The sequence below is a fragment of the Heloderma suspectum genome, chromosome 12 (assembly GCF_057233095.1).
Source record: "Heloderma suspectum isolate Gila_16-S chromosome 12, 16-S_ref, whole genome shotgun sequence".
NCBI lineage: Eukaryota > Metazoa > Chordata > Lepidosauria > Squamata > Helodermatidae > Heloderma > Heloderma suspectum.
This window is the reverse complement of record NC_139469.1, coordinates 11,794,641-11,813,665: the sequence shown is the minus strand read 5'-3', so window position 1 is coordinate 11,813,665 and position 19,025 is coordinate 11,794,641. Positions and strand designations below refer to the sequence as shown.

Sequence of the window (19,025 nt, the reverse complement as noted above, 5' to 3'; positions counted from 1 at the left end):
CTCCCCTCCCCTCCAGAACCCCCCCAGGGAAACAGAATAATCCTGTATACGTTTACTCAGAAACAAATCTCATTCAGATCCATGGGGCTTACTCCTTCAGACCCATTCTTTGAGTTACTTGCTTCTGCTGAAATAGCCACAAACATCCACTGGTTCAATATACATATGCACAGTACATATTATGGCTAGTGTCCAGCATAGTCCCATTTTAGTATATAAAAACCCAAGCGCTTTAAGCAAGCCTGGCTTTGCCCTGGATTGTGGCCTATGTTTCTAATAGCCCAGGTGTGCTTGAAACACACCCATGGTCTTCCAACATGCACCACAATATTTAAAAATCAAGCCCAGAAACCAATCACACACTGTACTCATGTATTTTGGAAATAAACAATATCATTAGATTTTTATTGAATCAAGCCTGTGTTACTGAAGTATTGAACTTTAGAACAAAAGAGTAGCCAAATACTTCCTGCATCTAATAAGAAATATCATATTCATAGCTGAAAGAGCTACAAACTGGAGGAGAAGAAGGGCTGGATTTAGGAACTGAATACCAACATTTTCACAATGAAATCGATCTGATCCAGGAATTACCATTTATTTAATAATTTCAGAATGATTTCAGCACAACTTATTTCATAAACGTGAAAATATATACTGCTGCAGATTTGATGCTTTCCATGGCAGGATTGTTTATTTTCTTCCTTACGTCTCAGGATGGGCTTTCGATTTCTCTTGTAACAGTTCTTTAAATCCCAGTTTTCCCAGTGGCTCTTTGGCCATAAGTTCCCTAAAAAAATAAGCAAAAGATTGGGAAAATATTAGACTTAAACGTGGCATGCGTAGCAGTATTTTCTGAGGCTGAATAATTTTGTGCCCCTTAAAACAAAGCTTTTAGAATGATACACAGAAGCTCCCAAGTGTGGTCTCTTTTAAAAAAGCAATTTTCTAGGCCTTATGGATGTAAAAATAGGCTTGAAAGTAGGCGGGCAATTTATTTATTACATTTATATCCTGCCTTTCCACCAAAAATGGTACTTACTGTGGCTATGATTCTACAGGACTGCACAGAAGTCCTGCAGAAGTTCAAATGTGGTACGGGCCAAAGAATTTGGCTTCCTCAGAACATTGGCTTCCTTTTCCTTTTCCTTTTCAAGCAGGGTTCAAGTCCTTATAAGTGCAAAAAAAAAAAAATACTTGAAAGTGTGTGGGCAGTACTTGATGAAATAGCTCTGGAAATAGTAGTTCCGTAGCTTTTTGCTCCTCTGTTTGGCCAGCAAACAGAAGAATTTGCGAACTAAGAGAAGCCATGCAAATGGCTGAGAAAGGGGTTCAAATCTCTGCACACTACTGTCAGTGTCAAGTAAGGTCAGATCTACACGTTTCCCGACTCTGGTTTAAAGTCAATTCCAGTTCTTTCCATATTGCCACATCAGAAACAGCTCCGCATCCCTAACTGAGGCAAATTCACTTCCAAGTTTGAATGTCCATTGAGGCCAATGCACATGAGGACCAGCCACCTTGGGATGCACAATCTACGGGCTGCATGCGACCCTCGGCCACTTCCAGTGCAGCCCACGGAGCAGTGGGAACTCTGTCCAGAGTTTCCCTTGTCCTTGCTAGCCCTTTTCCTTGCTAGCGCAGAAGCACTAGCAAGGAAAAGCCTGGGATATTCCCCCCCAGTGCTAGTGATAGGGCTAGCGAGGGAAACCCTTCCCTCATTCCAGCCTTTCCTGAGATCATTCCCTTATCTCTAATCCATCTGAAATACGTGATGTGGCCCTTGCGAGCCAAAAAGGTTGTGCACCCCTGTTTTAAAGAAATGTCAGCTCTGGACCAGAGCTCTGGTCAGCTCTGAGGGTGCTGTTGCACTCTTGTCCTGCTTGTGGATTTCCCATGGGCAGCTGGTTGGCCACTGTGTGAAGAAAATGCTGGACTAGATGGACCCTGGGTCTGATCCAGCAGGGTTCTTCTGATGTTCTTATGTTTTCTGCCAGCAAGCAACTTATTCCCAGCAAAAAACATGGAAACCCACCCCATCCCCATGGTATTTTTTTTAAAGCCTGAAGAACCAGAGACCCACCAGGAGCTGATACCCCAGCGTAAGCCAATCCGCCCCCAGCAGAACTAGAGCAAATATCCATTCGCTGATGTGAAACTTTGTGAGAAAGAATGCACTCACCTTTCCATCCTGCATTCTAAGTATTCCATGGATTCCTGCCTGCACGAAGCATTCTCAAAGCTATTTGCCCGCAGACACTTCATTACTTTTTCTTTGAAAGCTGTACATTCACCTGGAATAGAAAGCACATTTTTTTAAAGAAAGGAGAGAAATGAGACAGATGTGGAATTCACAGCAAGACAAAACAATGGCACCTTCCGGGGGCCGGGGGCTACATCTCCAGATAAGGATGCAAGAACAGAGGGAGCATTTCAGTCTCCCAGAACAGTCTGTAGCCAACCTTAAGGTTGCCATGCTCCACTGAGAAAAAGTGTCAAAGGTGTGAAGATGCCAAATTGGTACGCATGAGCAAATTTGACACTCTGGAATTCGACAGAGTCTGGGAGTGGCTTGTTAAAAACAGCAACTATTGCCTCTTTGCTGATGTTGCTATACCTGCTCTTTTTCCTCCTCAATTCAGTATTATGAAACTAATTAAAAAAATATATATTGCTATCCTTCCTACAAGGAATTCAGGGTAAGGTACACTGTTCTCCCACTCACAACAACCCTGCGAGGTAGGTAAGAGTGAGAGTGAGTGACTGGTCCAAAGTCACCCAGTGAGCTTTATGGCTGAATGGGGATTTGAACCCAAGCCTTGGTTTCCTCGCCCCTGCTCTATCCATTACACCGCACTGGATCTTTTCTGTCATTATGTACTATTGCCTTGTTCAGAATTACCTGAAGGATTGTTTCCTCCCATATATACTTGCCAGGACCCCAAGATCATCTGCCAAGGCCCTTCACCAGATGTCCCCATTGAGTGAGGAGAGGGGGGTGACTACTAAGAAGAGGGCCTTTTCAGTGGGAACACCCGGTTGTGTAATGCCTCCCCAGAGAGGCTCACCTGGCGCCTGCACTGTAGTCTTTTCAGCATCAGGTGAAGACCTTAACTACCCAGGCTTTTTAGTCCTTCGGTCTTAAAAATTGTGTTAGTGCATTTTTAGATCTTTGCACCGCTCCTGGCTTTCACCCCAGCTTTTACTTTGGTTTTATTCTGTTTTAAACTGAAGGTTGTATTATTAGCTTTTATTATGTAAGGGCGCAATCCTATAGGGATAGTCGGCTGCCTCCAAACTCAGAGGGGACTGACTATCTAATGCAGGCTGGGCAGAGCATGGAGGGGATCTTCCTCTTGGCGCTCTGGCCACCCTACATTTGTGGATAGACAGCTGTCTAGCCAGGGCACCTTGGAGCGGAGAGGGGGAGGCCAGACGGCATCATAACAGCACTTCCACCATCCCCTCCACTCCCCAGGAATGCCCCTTTTTGGCCACTCTGTGCTGCTCTTCTGAGCACAAAGCTGGGGATGAACCGTACCGCCTACGAGGGAGAGGGCGGGGAGTCAGTTTTCTGGGAACTGACCTTGGAGTGCTGGCTCCAAGGTCGGTTCCCTGAAAATGAAAAATCCTATAGCCATCTAGACGCTGTCTAGGGGCCATAGGATTATGCCCTTATTATATTTTATGGCTGGAAATTATGGAAGATGCAGTCCAACACATCTGGAGAGCACCAGGTTGGGAAGGCTGCTTAAAAATGAACTGTTAATTGCATTACTAAAATATCATGGATCATCATTTTTCTGTTGATTTCAGTTCTACTGTTGAATTATATCAGTTCTGTTGTAAACTGCCTTCAACATTATATGAAAAGGCAGCATATTTTAAAAAATGACAATGGCCTGGTTCACACATAACAACAACCCAGAGTACAGGTCGAGTATGGGTTGTGGTTGAATCATGGGTTGCTGTTACATGTGAACCCTGCACTTGGGTTGTTAACCATGAACCCATGGTTTGTTGTTGGTTGTGAACTCTGGGTTGTTTGTGGTTAACAACCCATAGTTTAACCATAGTGCAGGGTTCACAGGTAACGGCAACCCACAATTCAATAACAACCCATAGTCATCCCATATTTTGGGTTGTTATTATGTATGAACCAGGTCATTGAGATTCTTATATGATGGGTCTCCAGTTCTTTTCCAAAGATTTTTTAAAATAGTACTTTTTATATTATTTCAGTTACTGTATTTTTAAAAATAAAACCCTGAAGACAATAATAGTGTCAATTAAGTCTTAATAAAATTTGATCTATGTAGCAACCACATGTTAATAAAAGTAATGCCCCCACTGAAGTTTGGAGCATGTGAATATATGGCAGGTCATCTGTGCTGATAATCTTGACATCAACTGTTATGAACTATTATGTGAATTAAAGTCACCGGATTGGATCCAGAGTTAGGGTGCAATCCTATGCACATTTAGACAGAAAAAATGTTGTATAATTCCTACTCTGGTTGAGGAATGCTGGGAGCTGTTGGGCTTTTTCTCCCTCTAAACTTGCATAGAATCATAGAATATTAGGGTTGGAAGGGGCCTGTAAGACCATTGAGTCCAACCCCCTGCACAAGGCAGGAATCCAAGTCAAAGCATGCCTGACAGATGGCTGTCCAGCTTCATCTTGAGTGCCTCCAGTGTGGGAGAATCACCCCCTAAATCACATTTAGAGTAAAGGCATTGCAATCCTGTTTCCCGCCTCCCAGCTGAGCAGAGCAGAGCAGAGCAAGATGCTCCAGCTGGTCCAGGGACTACAGAAGCAAGCAAGCTCCTAGAGAGCGAGCGACCAGAGCGAGCGGACAGGGGGAGCAAACAGGAGTTGGCCAGGGGAGTTCGGAAGGGGAGGTCAAGGGGGAGGCCCCTAACATTTTTTTTTTCATTTTTCATTTTATTTTATTTTTTCACTAACTTTTTTCCATTTATTTGTCTTGTAACACATACTTTCACACAAGTGGGACTCTGCTTTTAACCTCTACTGAGTAAAGGAACAGGTACAGGCTAGTCTAGAACAATCACAAAGCCAGACACAAAAAGGGAAAAGAGGCTATGGAAGGACAAGACTCTCCAGTGGTGGTGACCTGCAAGGTGTGTGCAATGTTTGTTTTCTTGCCTGAGAACAACATGGCCTACACCTGCAACAAGTGCAAGTTGATCACGCTGCTGGAAGAAAAAGTAAGTGGACTGGAGCGGCGACTGTCGACCCCCCGGGGAATAAGAGAACACGAAGAGTTCTTGGACAGAATGGGGGAACTACAGCAGCAAAGGGAAGACCAGAAGCTTGAAGAGCAACAGCAAGATGAGGCAGTGGGAAATGCTGAGGTGAAGAAAAATGGAGTAGAGGATACTCCTTGGAAAAGGGTGACAGTTAGGAGAAGAAGAACTAGACGCCACTCTACACCAGTGGAAGCAGTGGAGCTGTGGAACCGATTCGAGGTACTTGCGGAGGAGACTGGAGGACAGCCTGCAGAGGAAGAATCACAGGGGAACCTACATGAGAGTGAGCAAGAGGCTGAAGGTCAGTCAAACAGAGGCAATGAAACCCAGGCCTACAAGAAGAAGAAGAGAAGAGTGGTAGTAGTGGGAGACTCCTTGCTGCGTGGGATCGAGACCCAAGTATGTCGCGAAGACCCGTGGACTCGCCAGGTATGTTGTCTCCCGGGAGGAAGAATTAGAGATGTGACTGAAAGGTTGCCTACACTCAAAGCCCACTGACAGGTATCCCTTTCTTCTCATCCATGTGGGAACAAATGATACCGCCAAGCAGAGCTACGAAGAAATCACGTCAGACTTTGAAGCTTTGGGAAGGAAACTCAAGAACTTTGGGGCCCAGATAGTTTTCTCATCCATCCTTCCAGTAGTTAGAAGAGGGATAGAAAGGGAACGAAAAATACTCCGGGTGAATGACTGGCTACGAAGGTGGTGCCGACGAGAGAGATTTGGATTCTGGGACCACGGGCTATACTTCCTGGAAGATGGGCTGTTGGCTAGGGACGGGTTGCACCTCACAAAGGCTGGGAAGAACGTGTTTGGCCACAGCATGAAGAACTTCATCAGGAGGGCTTTAAACTGAATCCTACGGGGAAGGGAGATGTAATGTTGGGGGTAACAATGGAAGTAGGAGCATGCACTGCAACGGAGAGAACAGCTCTGATAGCGCCCAATAATAGTCTTCAGACACATGTAGGAAGAAAGCCAGACTATGAAGCACATGGTCTTCAATGTCTATATACTAATGCCCAGAGTATGGGAAACAAACAGAACAAACTTGAACTCTTAATACAGGAGGGAAATTATGACCTGATAGGTATAACTGAGACTTGGTGGGATGACTCTCATGACTGGAATACAGCAATTGAAGGATATAACTTGTTCAAAAAGAACAGGAGGAACAGAAAGGGAGGTGGGGTTGCACTGTATGTGAAAAATACGTATCTCTGCACAGAAATACAGGAGGATGAGCTTGGTAGCCCCATTGAGAGCAAATAAATGGAGCAAAGAATAAAAGGAACCTGGTGGTCGGAGTCTACTACCGGCCACCCAATCAAGGAGAAGACAAGGATGAAACTTTTGAAAAGCAAATAGCCAATGTTTTAAAGAAGCATGATGTAGTAGTAATGGGGGACTTCAATTTCCCCGATATTTGTTGGGAGACAAATTCTGCAAAACATGGCCCCTCCAGGAAATTCCTGACTTGTGTGGCATATAACTTCCTCCTACAGAAAGTAGAGGAAGGAACTAGAGGATCGGCTATCCTTGACTTGATCCTAACCAACAGAGATGACTTAGTGGATAAAGTAGCAGTTACAGGAACTCTGGGGGAAAGTGACCATGTTGTACTTGAGTTCTTGGTTCTAAGGGAAGCAAAAGCTGAGTGTAGTCAAACACGTACCCTGGATTTTAGGAAAGCTGATTTTAATAAACTCAGAACGATGACCAGTAAGGTCCCATGGCAAGCGACGCTAACGAGAAAAGGAGTCCAAGATGGGTGGGAGCTCTTAAAAAAGGAAATTCTCAAGGCACAATCACAAACAATTCCAACAAGAAGAAAAGGTGGAAGACAACAGAAGAAGCCAATGTGGCTTCACAAAAAGCTTAGGGATGACCTGAAAACAAAAAAGGACACATATAGGAAGTGGAAAGAAGGCCAAGTAACAAAGGAAGAGTACAGGCAGATAGCACAGAATTGCAGGGATGGCGTCAGGAAGGCTAAAGCTGAGAATGAGCTGAGGTTAGCGAGGGATGCTAAAAACATCAAAAAGGCTTTCTTCAGCTACGTGCATAGTAAAAGGCAGAGGAAAGAAATGGTGGTTCAGCTATTAAATAAGGATGGCAAAACGGTAACAGATGACAAAGAAAAGGCAGAGGTGCTCAATTCCTACTTTGGCTCAGTCTTCTCCCAAAAGAGGGTCTATGACCCCCCTGGCAAAGGCGAAGTGCAGGCTGAAGGGGCAGGATTGCAGCTTGAGATCGATAGGCATATGGTCAAGGAACACCTAATTACTTTGAATGAGTTCAAATCTCCAGGGCCTGATGAACTGCATCCTAGAGTAATAAAGGAACTGGCAGAAGAACTCTCAGAACCGCTGTCTATTCTCTTTGAGAAATCATGGAGAACGGGGGAAGTGCCAGATGACTGGAGGAGGGCTAATGTTGTCCCTATCTTCAAAAAGGGTAAAAAGGAGGAACCTGGGAACTACAGACCAGTCAGTCTGACATCAATCCCTGGGAAAATTCTGGAGCAGATGATAAAGCAATCCATCTGGAAGCACCTTGACAACAATGCCTTGATTACTCGAAGCCAACATGGATTTGTCAAAAACAAGTCCTGCCAGACAAATCTGATCTCATTTTTTGATCAAGTAACCTCCCTTGTAGTCTGTGGGAATGCTGTAGACATCATATACCTCGACTTCAGCAAAGCTTTCGACAAAGTGCCCCATGATATCCTGATGAGCAAACTAGCTCAAAGTGGGCTAGACAAAACAGCTATCAGGTGGATCCGCAGTTGGCTACAGAATCGGACTCAAAGAGCGCTTATCAATGGGACCTTCTCAAACTGTGGAGAGGTAACGAGTGGGGTACCGCAGGACTCAGTCCTGGGCCCAGTGCTCTTCAACATTTTTATTAATGACTTGGAGGAGGAGGTGCAGGGAATGCTGATCAAATTTGCAGATGACATAAAATTGGGCCGGATAGCTAATACTTTGGAAGACAGAAACAAAATTCAAAGTGATCTGGATAGACTGGAGCGCTGGGCAGAAAACAACAGAATGACATTTAATAGGGATAAATGCCAAGTTCTGCACCTAGGAAAAAGAAACCAAATGCACCGTCACAAGATGGGGGATACGTGGCTCAACAACACTACAAGAGAGAAAGATCTTGGAATTGTTGTCGATCACAAGCTGAATATGAGCCAACCATGTGATGTGGCTGCAAAAAAGGCAAATGCTCTTTTGGGCTGCATTAATAGAAGCATAGCTTCCAAATCCCGGGAAATGCTAGTCCCCCTCTACTCAGCACTGGTTAGGCCTCATCTGGAGTACTGTGTCCAGTTCTGGGCACCACACTTGAAGAAGGATGCAGACAAACTGGAGAGGGTTCAGAGGAGGGCAACAAAGATGATCAGAGGACTGGAAACAAAGCCCTATGAAGAGAGACTGAAAGAACTGGGCATGTTGAGCCTTGAGAAGAGAAGACTGAGGGGAGAGATGATAGCGCTCTTCAAGTACTTGAAAGGTTGTCACAGAGAGGAAGGCTAAGATCTCTTCTCCATCATCCCAGAGTGCAGGACACGGAACCATGCGCTCAAGTTACAGGAAGCCAGATTCCAGCTGAACATCAGGAGAAACTTCCTGACTACTACAGCAGTATGACAATGGAACCAATTACCTGGGGAGGTGGTGGGCTCTCCCACACTGGAGGCCTTCAAGACGAGGCTGGACAGCCCTCTGTCAGGGATGCTCTGACTTGGATTCCTGCATTGAGCAGGGGGTTGGACTCGATGGCCTTGTAGGCCCCTTCCAACCCTACTATTCTATGATTCTATGATTCAATCAACGGGACCCAAGTTAGTCATGGCTAGCCTAAGTCCCATTGATTGCAATGGGTCTACTCTTGACTAAATCTGGATCCAATTCACTGTCTGTAAATGGTTTATTTAAACATCCAATGAAATTGTTAATGGTAATTTTAAAAAGTCACCGCCCAGAAACCACCAAAGCTGCAATCCTGCACAAATTTAACTGGGAGTAACCCCCACTGAGCACAGCAAGCTTTCCTTCCGAGTATACATGGATAGGAGCAGGACCGGGCTGCAAGCGTGCAACACAGAGGAAGAATAGCCAGGGGTCCTCTTTTACGGAGGACAGTCCTCTACTTGAAAGGCTGCCAGAGGGCCACTTCACATTTAAATGAGCATATGCAAGGGTTGTGCAAACCACTCTCCTCTTCTGCCTTCTTTCTTTGGGGACGGATGTCCCATTTTGGGGCCATTCGTAAGCGGGCCCCCCTGCGAAGCAGCCCTAGAAAGCGGCTGCAGCCACACACAGCCAGAATTCCTGCTAAAAATGGAAAGCCGCCATCCCCTATGAGCGAACAGCGGCGGCGCTCTACCCTCGGCGCCTCTATGGCGAAACCCCTGACCCACTTCGCATGAGAAGAGTTCGCTTCCAGGAGGAAGTGCTCGCGCGCTCTTCTTCTCCCTAGCTCTATGGGACCGGGCGAAGAACCGCGCGTGCGCACTCGGGAGGCGGAGGAACGACCCGACGCGAAGGCGGCGGAAATCCCGCGGACGCGCCCTCGGGGGCGGGGCGGCCCTCACCGAGGTGATCCAAGGGGAAAGCGCCTTTGTCCGGCGGCCTCGGCTTGAAGCTTTTATTCCCGAAGTTCATAGCCGTCGACATGGCGACGGTTCCTTCCTGCCGCCGGCGCCGCTGCGAAGAGCGAAACTCGCCTCACTTCCGGCATCCGGTGTCAAAACAGGCTGCACAGTGGAGGGCCGAGCCAGGCCAGAGCAAACGAGAGCAGAGCTAATCGAGCGGGGCGGGGCCATGCGGTGCTCCCCGCCCCTTTTCAGAATGCTGACATCGGACCTGGCATTCCTCTGCTGGCGCCCTGGCGGCGACGGACGGACGGACTTATTAATTAATTAATTAATTAATTACTTTTCTACATTGCCCAGTAGCCAAAGCTCTCTGCGTGGTTCACACAATTAAAAGCATAAAATACAATAAAACATAAACCCATTAGGATGCAAACCCTATGCACGTTTAAACGGGGAAAAAACCCTACGACTCCCAGCATGCTGGCTGGGGAATCGTGCAAGCATGGAATACAATAAAGCAAAATATAAATCCATTAGGATGCAATCCTATGCATGTTTAGGCAGGGGAAGAAAACCCTACAACTCCCAGCATGCTGGCTGGGGAATCGTGCAAGCATGGAATACAATAAAGCACAATATAAATCCATAAGGATGCAATCCTATGCATGTTTTAGGCAGGGGAAGAAAACCCTACAACTCCCAGCATGCTGGCTGGGGAACCATGCAGACATGGAATACAATAAAGCATAATAAAAATCCATTAGGATGCAATCCTATGCATGTTTAGGCAGGGGAAGAAAACCCTACAACTCCCAGCATGCTGGCTGGGGAACCATGCAGACATGGAATACAATAAAGCATAATATAAATCCATTAGGATGCAATCCTATGCATGTTTTAGGCAGGGGAAGAAAACCCTACAACTCCCAGCATGCTGGCTGGGGAACCATGCAGACATGGAATACAATAAAGCATAATAAAAATCCATTAGGATGCAATCCTATGCATGTTTAGGCAGGGGAAGAAAACCCTACAACTCCCAGCATGCTGGCTGGGGAACCATGCAGACATGGAATACAATAAAGCATAATATAAATCCATTAGGATGCAATCCTATGCATGTTTTAGGCAGGGGAAGAAAACCCTACAACTCCCAGCATGCTGGCTGGGGAACCATGCAGACATGGAATATTTGTTGTTCAGTCGTTCAGTCGTGTCCGACTCTTCGTGACCCCATGGACCATAGCACGCCAGGCCTTCCTGTCCTGCGCTCTCTCCCGGAGTGTGCTCAGGTTCATATTCATTGCATCGGTGATGCTATCTAGCCATCTCATCCTCTGCCGTCCCCTTCTCCTTTTGCCTTCAGTCTTTCCCAGCATCAGGGTCTTTTCCAGAGAGTTTTCTCTTCGCATTAGGTGGCCAAAATATTGGAGCTTCAACTTCAGTATCTGTCCTTCCAATGAGCACTCAGGGTTGATTTCCTTTAGGATGGACTGATTTGACCTCCTTGCAATCCGGGGGACTCGTAAGAGTCTTCTCCAGCACCACAGTTCGAAAGCATAAATTCTTCGGCGCTCAGCCTTCCTTATAGTCCAGCTCTCACAGCCATACATTACTACTGGGAAAACCATAGCTTTGATTAGACGGACCTTTGTTGGCAAGGTGATGTCTCTGCTTCTTACTATGCTGTCTAGGTTGGCCATAGCTTTCCTCCCAAGGAGCAAGCGTCTTTTAATTTCATGGCTACAGTCACCGTCTGTGGTGATCTTGGAGCCCAAGAAAGTAAAATCTGTCACTGCTTCCATTTCTTCCCCTTCTATATGCCAGGAAGTGATAGGGCCAGATGCCATGATCTTCGTTTTTTTAATGTTGAGTTTCAAACCAGCTTTTGCACTCTCCTCTTTCACCCTCAACAAGAGGCTCTTTAGATCCTCTTCACTTTCTGCCATTAGGGTGGTATCGTCTGCATATCGGAGGTTGTTGATAATTCTCCCAGCAATCTTAATTCCGACCTCTGATTCATCCAACCCGGCATTTCTCATGATGTACTCTGCATATAAGTTAAATAAGCAGGGTGACAATATGCAGCCTTGTCGTACTCCTTTCCCAATTTTGAACCACTCGGTTGTTCCATGTCCGGTTCTTACTGTTGCTTCTTGACCCTCGTACAGGTTTCTCAGGAGACAGGTAAGGTGGTCTGGTACTCCCATCACTTTCAGAATTTGCCACAGTTTGTTTTGATCCACACAATCAAAGGCTTTAGCGTAGTCAATGAAGCAGAAATAGACGTTTTTCTGGAACTCTCTTGCTTTCTCCATGATGCAGCGAATGTTGGCGATTTGATCTCTAGTTCCTCTGCCTCTTCGAAACCCAGCTTGTACTTCCGGTAGTTCTCGGTTCGCATACTGCTGAAGCCTAGCTTGTAGGATTTTGAGCATCACCTTGCTGGCATGTGAAATGAGCGCAATTGTGCGGTAGTTTGAACACTCTTTGGCGTTGCCCTTCTTTGGAATTGGAATGTAAACTGACCTTTTCCAGTCTTGCGGCCATTGCTGAGTGTTCCAAATTTGTTGGCATATTGAATGCAGCACTTTAACAGCATCATCTTTTAGGATTTTAAATAGCTCAGCTGGAATACTGTCATCTCCGCTAGCTTTGTTGTTACTAATGCTTCCTAAGGCCCACTTGACTTCACTCTCGAGGATGTCCAGCTCAAGTTCAGTGACCGCACTATCATGGCTATCAAGGACATTACTATCATGGCTATCAAGGACATTAAGATCTTTCCTGTATAGTTCTTCTGTGTATTCTTTCCACCTCTTCTTAATCTCATCTGCTTCTGTGAGGTCCCTGCCTTCTTTGTCCTTTATCATGCCCGTCTTTGCACAAAACGTTCCCTTGAGATCTCCAATTTTCTTGAAGAGATCTCTAGTCTTTTCCTTTCTGTTGTTTTCCTCAGTTTCCTTGCATTGTTCATTTAAGAAGGCCTTCTTGTCTCTCCTTGCTATTCTCTGGAACTCTGCATTCAGTTGGATATATCTTCCCCTTTCGCCCTTGCTTTTTGCTTCCCTTCTTTCCTCAGCTACTTGTAAAGCTTCATCAGACAGCCACTTGGCTTTCTTGCATTTCTTTTTCTTTGGGATGGATTTCGTTGCTGCCTCCTGAACAATGTTACGGACCTCCGTCCATAGTTCCTCAGGCACTCTGTCTATCAGGTCTAATCCCTGAAATCTATTCCTCACCTCCACTGTATATTCATAAGGGATATGATTGAGGTCATACCTGAATGGTTTAGTGGTTTTTCCTACGTTCTTCAATTTAAGCTGAAATTTTGCAAGAAGCAGCTCATGATCTGAGCCACAGTCAGCTCCAGGTCTTGTTTTGACTGACTGTATGGAGCTTCTCCATCTTTGGCTGCAAAGGACATAATCAATCTGATTTCGATATTGACCATCTGGTGATGTCCATGTGTAGAGTCGTCTCTTGTGCTGTTGGAAAAGAGTGTTTGCTATGATCAGCGTGTTCTCTTGGCAAAACTCTATTAGCTTTTGTCCTGCTTCATTTTGTACACCAAGGCCATGCCTGCCTGTTATCCCGGTGATTTCTTGACTTCCTACTTTAGCATTCCAGTCCCCTATGATGAAGAGGACATCTTTTTTTGGTGTTAGTTCTAGAAGGTGTTGTAGGTCTTCATAGAACCGATCAACCTCAGCTTCTTCGGCATCAGTGGTTGGGGCATAGACTTGAATTACTGTGATGTTGAATGGTTTGCCTTGGATTCGTACTGAGATCATTCTATCATTTTTAAGATTGTACCCCAGTACTGCTTTTCCCACCCTTTTGTTGACTATGAGTGCTACTCCATTTCTTCTAAGGGATTCTTGCCCACAGTAGTAGATATGATGGTCACCTGAATTAAATTCGCCCATTCCTGTCCATTTTAGTTTGCTGATTCCCAAGATGTCGATGTTCAATCTTGCCATCTCATGTTTGACCACCTCCAGCTTACCTTGATTCATTGATCTTACATTCCAGGTTCCTAAACAATATTGTTCTTTACAGCATCGGATTATCTTTTCACCACCAGACACATCCACAGCTGAGTGTCCTTTCGGCTTTGGCCCAGCCGCTTCCCTCTTTCTGGCGCTACTTGGAAATACCCTCTGCTCTTCCCCAGTAGTATATTGGACACCTTCCGACCTGAGGGTCTCATCTTCCGGTGTCATATCTTTTAGCCTTGTGATACGTTCCATGGGGTTTTCTTGGCAAGAATACTGGAGTGGGTTGCCATTTCCTTCTCCAGTGGACCACATTTTGTCAGAACTCTCTGCCATGACCTGTCCGTCTTGGGTGGCCCTGCACGGCATAGCTTATGGCTTCACTGAGTTACGCAAGCCCCTTCGCCACAACAAGGCAGTGATCCATGAAGGGGACATGGAATATAATAAAGCGTAATATAAATCCATTAGGATGCAATCCTATGCATGTTTAGGCAGGGGAAGAAAACCCTACAACTCCCAGCATGCTGCCTGGGGAATCATGCAAACATGGAATACAATAAAGCATAATATAAATCTATTTAGGATGCAATCGTATGCATGTTTAGGCAGGGGAAGAAAACCCTACAACTTCCAGCATGCTGGCTGGGGAATCATACAATCATAAAATACAATAAAACATAAATGCTTTAGGATGCAAATCCTATGCATGTTTAGGCAGGGGAAGAAAACCCTACAACTCCCAGCATGATGGCTGGGGAAGCATACGATCATAAAATATGGTAAAACATAATATGAAACCTTTAGGATCTAGTCCTATGCATGTTTAGGATACACATGTTTAGGATGCAATCCTATGCCTGTTTAGTCAGAAAAAAACGTTACAACCCCCGGCACGCTGGGAGTTGTAGGAATTTTCTCTGTCTAAGCATGCATAGGATTGTGTCCTTAAAGTATTTATTTATTGAAAGTATTTTTATCCCACTCCTCAGCTAAACAAGGCTCTTGAAAAGGCTTACATGCAGTCAGTGAACCAAGACAGCCCCTGCCCCCAGGCTTACAATCTAAAAAGACAGGACACACAAGGAAAAAGGGAAGAGGAGGGAAGACGAAAAAATTAAGTAGACTTTCACCAGGTTTGGTGGAATGGCCCTGCTTCCCCACCCACCCTCATTTCTCTCTAGACACGTTGGCTTACAATTTTGGTAAGAGTATACCAAGAGGTCTTATGCAACAAATGGAACACAATTACCAAAGAGCACGGTCACACCCAGGGAAGGTGATAGCATCTTTCCACTAAAGCAGATTCAGCTTTTAATACCCCCCTTAGGACAAGCTGTATCTGCCAGCATTCCCTCTTGTACACAACTGTTTACCGCATTTGCACCCCACCCTTCCTTCCCGGAACTCGGAGCAATGTAGATGGGTTTTCCCCCATTGTGGCCTCACAACAATCCTATGAGGTAGGTTAGGAAGAGATGATTGCTTCCACACTAGAGTAGCTTAGGACACAACCCTATGCATGTTTAGACAGGAAAAATGTCCTACAATTCCCAGGATTCTCCAGCCAGCCATGCTGGCTGGGGAATGTTGGGAGCTGTAGGACTTTTTTTGCTGTCTAAACATGCATAGGGTTGTGTCCTAAATAAATATATAAAATTGGCTTTGGGCTAGCTCTTCATTACTCCTGGGATTGCCACCTCAATCTGCCACCTCATTTTTAACTTGCTGGGTTCTCTTATTTATTTATTTATTTATTTATTTATTGCATTTATACCCCGCCTTTCTCCCTCTCGCAAGGAACTCAAGGCGGCTTACATTATCCTCCTCCTCACCGTTGTATCCTCACAACAACAACCCTGTGAGGTAGGTTGGGCTGAGAGTCTGTGACTGGCCCAAAGTCACCCAGTGAGCTTCCATGGCCAAGTGGGGACTAGAACCCGGATCTCCCGGCTCCCAGTCCGTCACTCTCACCACTACACTACACTGGCTCTCTCTGTTGCACCCTGACCTTTGACAGGTTTCAAACTAACACATTTAGTACGCCCCACAGCCCACCCTGGAAACTGAAAAGTATACACCCCTGGTCAGTACCAGTTCCCTCAGTGGGTCTACCTTCTCACCACCATTGTCCCCATCTACTATTACTCCCTATCTCCTTTCTCATCATTGCTACCACTTGCTTGCTTGACAGGCAGAGAGCCAGTGAGCAAGCAGGCCGTGGCATCTTCTCCTCTTCCGTCGCAGGTGAAGAAGCAGGTTGCCATGGTGAAAAGGAGCAGCAAGACCAGGGGGCTCTTGTCAGTGGGCCCCTGCTAGGATGTGGGCCCTTGGCAAGTGCCCAATCATGCCCTGCGCCTGGTAATGAGTTGGGGAAAGTGCAGAAAAGGACAACTAAAATGACCAAGGGGCTGGAGCAACTCTCCTATGAGGGAAGATTACAACAGCTGAGATTGTTTCACTTGGGGGGAAAAGGCAAGTAAGAGGAGACACAACAGAGGTGTACAGAATTATGCTTGGTGTGGAGAATGTGGATAGGGAGATATTTTTCTCCCTCTCTCATAATACTAGAACCCAACGGGGTCATCCCATGAAGCTGATTGGTGGGAGATTCAGGACAGATAAGAGGAAGCACTTCTTCACACAGCACAAAGTTAAACGATGGAACTCGCTACCACAGGATGTAGTGATGGCAACCAATTTGGATGGCTTTAAAAGGGGGTTGGAGAAATTTCTGAAGGAGAAGGCTAACAATGGCTATGAGTCCAGATGGCTATATGCTATTTCCCGTATCAGAAGCAGTATGCCTATGTATACCAGTTGCTGGGGAACATAGGTGGGAGGGTGCTGTTGCACTCATATCCTGCTTCTGGGTTTCCTGTGGGCAGCTGGTTGGCCACTGTGTGAACAGAATGATGGACTAGATGGACCCTTGGTCTGATCCAGCAGGGCTCTTCTTGTGTTCTTAATGAAAAAGTCTGAGAATTGGTAGTCATGTGTATATTGTAGAAAATATATATATATGTATATATAATATGTTTTTTTTTTAAGGTAAAGTTCTCATGGTGGGAAACAAATTAAAATGCAGTATCAAATCAGCAAAATCATGAATAACATCAACAGAGACACAAATCCATAACCAGAATCACTAACCAAAACAGGAGCCACAAAACATCTGTGTGAATAAGAAAGTCTTAACAATACACTTAAAAAGGAATAGTTCCTTGGTCTGATGCACTGCAGCAGGGAAACATTCCAAAGCTTTGGGGCTAGTCCCGAAAATAGACAATGGAACTAGCAAAAGATTGTCTGTAATGAACCTTAATGAGTGAGGAATAGAGAAGGGCGAGAATTCCATTTCGTTTTGGTTTTTTATAAGAATTTACCAAAATCTGCAAATGTCTCCATAAACAGGACAGAAAGAACTTGAGATTTAAAAAAAAATCGAATGTAGGACAAAGTGACACTGACAAATTCATCCATTCCGAGCTGGGAGGTGCCAGGTGCATATATGCTCTCTCTCAAATATCCTGGACCCAGACCATAAAGGGCTCTAAAGGTAGCTGTTGTAGAAATATCACCTGTTACCACCATTCCAGCTGGTTTTTTGTCATCGTTTGTGCTTCTGTTTTTCTGCCACTCTAGGAGTTGAAACTGCAAATGGAAAAGTTACACCCAGTTCAGTTATATAACAACCAGCTTAAACAGCTTGAAACAGGAGATTTTTATTATGTTGTTGCTGTGACCGTGAATAATTGTTTTTTTCTGGGCTTGTGAACAAGTGGATGTTTACTATAATGCAAATAGTACTTCTCAATTTGACTTCATTATTACTAGTTACAAATAACATGGTGTACAGTTCTTCAAAAGGCCTCTATGGAACAGGAAGAAACACACAGTTTGAGATTTGTTGATGCAACATCAGCTTAAGCTTCTAACAGTACAATCCTTCCTTTAAAAAATATTGCCTGATTAATTGGAAATGTTTATTTAGTCAATTAAAAAGGATTGTTTGTTGAAAGCAATTAACGTTTCCAGGACTGACATTTGCAGCCAGTTTGGGCGAGGTGTTAGTATGTCAGACCAGAAATGGGGGAGACCTGAGCTGAAATCTTCCCTCAGCCATGAAGCTCTTCGGTTGCTTCATGGTGATCTTCAGTCACTGTTTCTCAGCCTGATCTACCTTACAGGGTTGCTGTGGGGATAAAAAGGAGGGAAGAATCATGTATCATGTATGCTCCTCGTAACTCCTTTAGAAAAAGCAGTTTTTTTAATGTAATAAACAAAATTATTATTGATCCACCCTGTTTGTATGAAAGTAAAACTGTTTGATACTACAAAGTTATAAGGCTTCAGAAGAATTAGACCTATTAGGTCCTAGAGAATGAAAACCAACATTCAAATGGGCATCTTTTCTAATGAAAACACGGTTGGCTATGGACTGAAGGTGGTATGCTCCATTAACAGCGCATGTACTTTATAAACTGCAAAAATTAGTGGCAGGGTGTTTCAAATTAGACTCAAACCCAAAGGGGCTTTTCCTCTGACAGATGTAGGACAGAAGGATTTACATAATTAATTCCTCCAGATCCATCCAGGAGCTTGTAAATTGTAACCCACCCATACCATCACCCTGTAAAGAGACTGTGTTTATCTTTTAAAAAGAAAAAGAATTAAGATATTTAGTCCATTTTCACTTTCAAATTCTGGAAACAGAGTTTTCTGAATTTGAGAAATGGTATAGTTGTCCTTTTTAAATCAATTGAATTTTATAGACTGTATATGTGGATAGTAATTAGGGGGGCATTGTCAAAAATGGCACTAAGCATGCCTTTTTGTTAAGGCCAATTCACAATCATGTAATTTGCAGTCATGTAAAGGACCCACAAAATTCCATGAGTAACCAATCTCAATTGTAGGATAAAAGCCCTGTGTGGAGAAGCTTTTCCATGGGGATTGCAGAAACCAATGTTATGCTTTATTTGGCCTGTCGAAGCCAGAGTGGTCCATGGGACCAGTTAAAAATCTTGATTGTTTCAAGGATTTTAACATCCCACTTATAAAGATGCATGAAAACAGAAGGGAGAAATGGGAAGTTTGGTTGACTTTTGAAGCTCATGAACATTCATTGTATTTCTGCATGC

At 44.7% G+C, this 19,025-nt stretch overlaps 1 protein-coding gene across 1 annotated transcript; it reads right to left on the bottom strand.

Annotated features, from left to right (window-relative positions):
• Positions 1 to 582: 582 nt before the first annotated feature.
• On the bottom strand, positions 583 to 10,028 carry COX19 (cytochrome c oxidase assembly factor COX19). The gene is made up of 3 exons (XM_084818341.1): positions 9,881 to 10,028; positions 2,183 to 2,294; positions 583 to 790 (listed from the first exon to the last, which is right to left on the bottom strand). The coding sequence occupies exons 1-3, from the start codon at positions 9,960 to 9,962 to the stop codon at positions 706 to 708; spliced, it is 279 nt and encodes a 92-aa protein (XP_084674467.1). The 5' UTR covers positions 9,963 to 10,028; the 3' UTR covers positions 583 to 705.
• Between the last annotated feature and the right edge of the window lie 8,997 nt (positions 10,029 to 19,025).

Bases quoted from the DNA above. Each gene is read 5' to 3' on its own strand.
- COX19 (XM_084818341.1), bottom strand. From the start codon at position 9,962: ATGTCGACGGCTATGAACTTCGGGAATAAAAGCTTCAAGCCGAGGCCG. The intron at 2,295-9,880 runs GTGAGGGCCGCC...TTTCTATTCCAG, and splicing joins TTTCCCCTTGGATCACCTCG to GTGAATGTACAGCTTTCAAA. The intron at 791-2,182 runs GTGAGTGCATTC...TTATTTTTTTAG, and splicing joins TTAGAATGCAGGATGGAAAG to GGAACTTATGGCCAAAGAGC.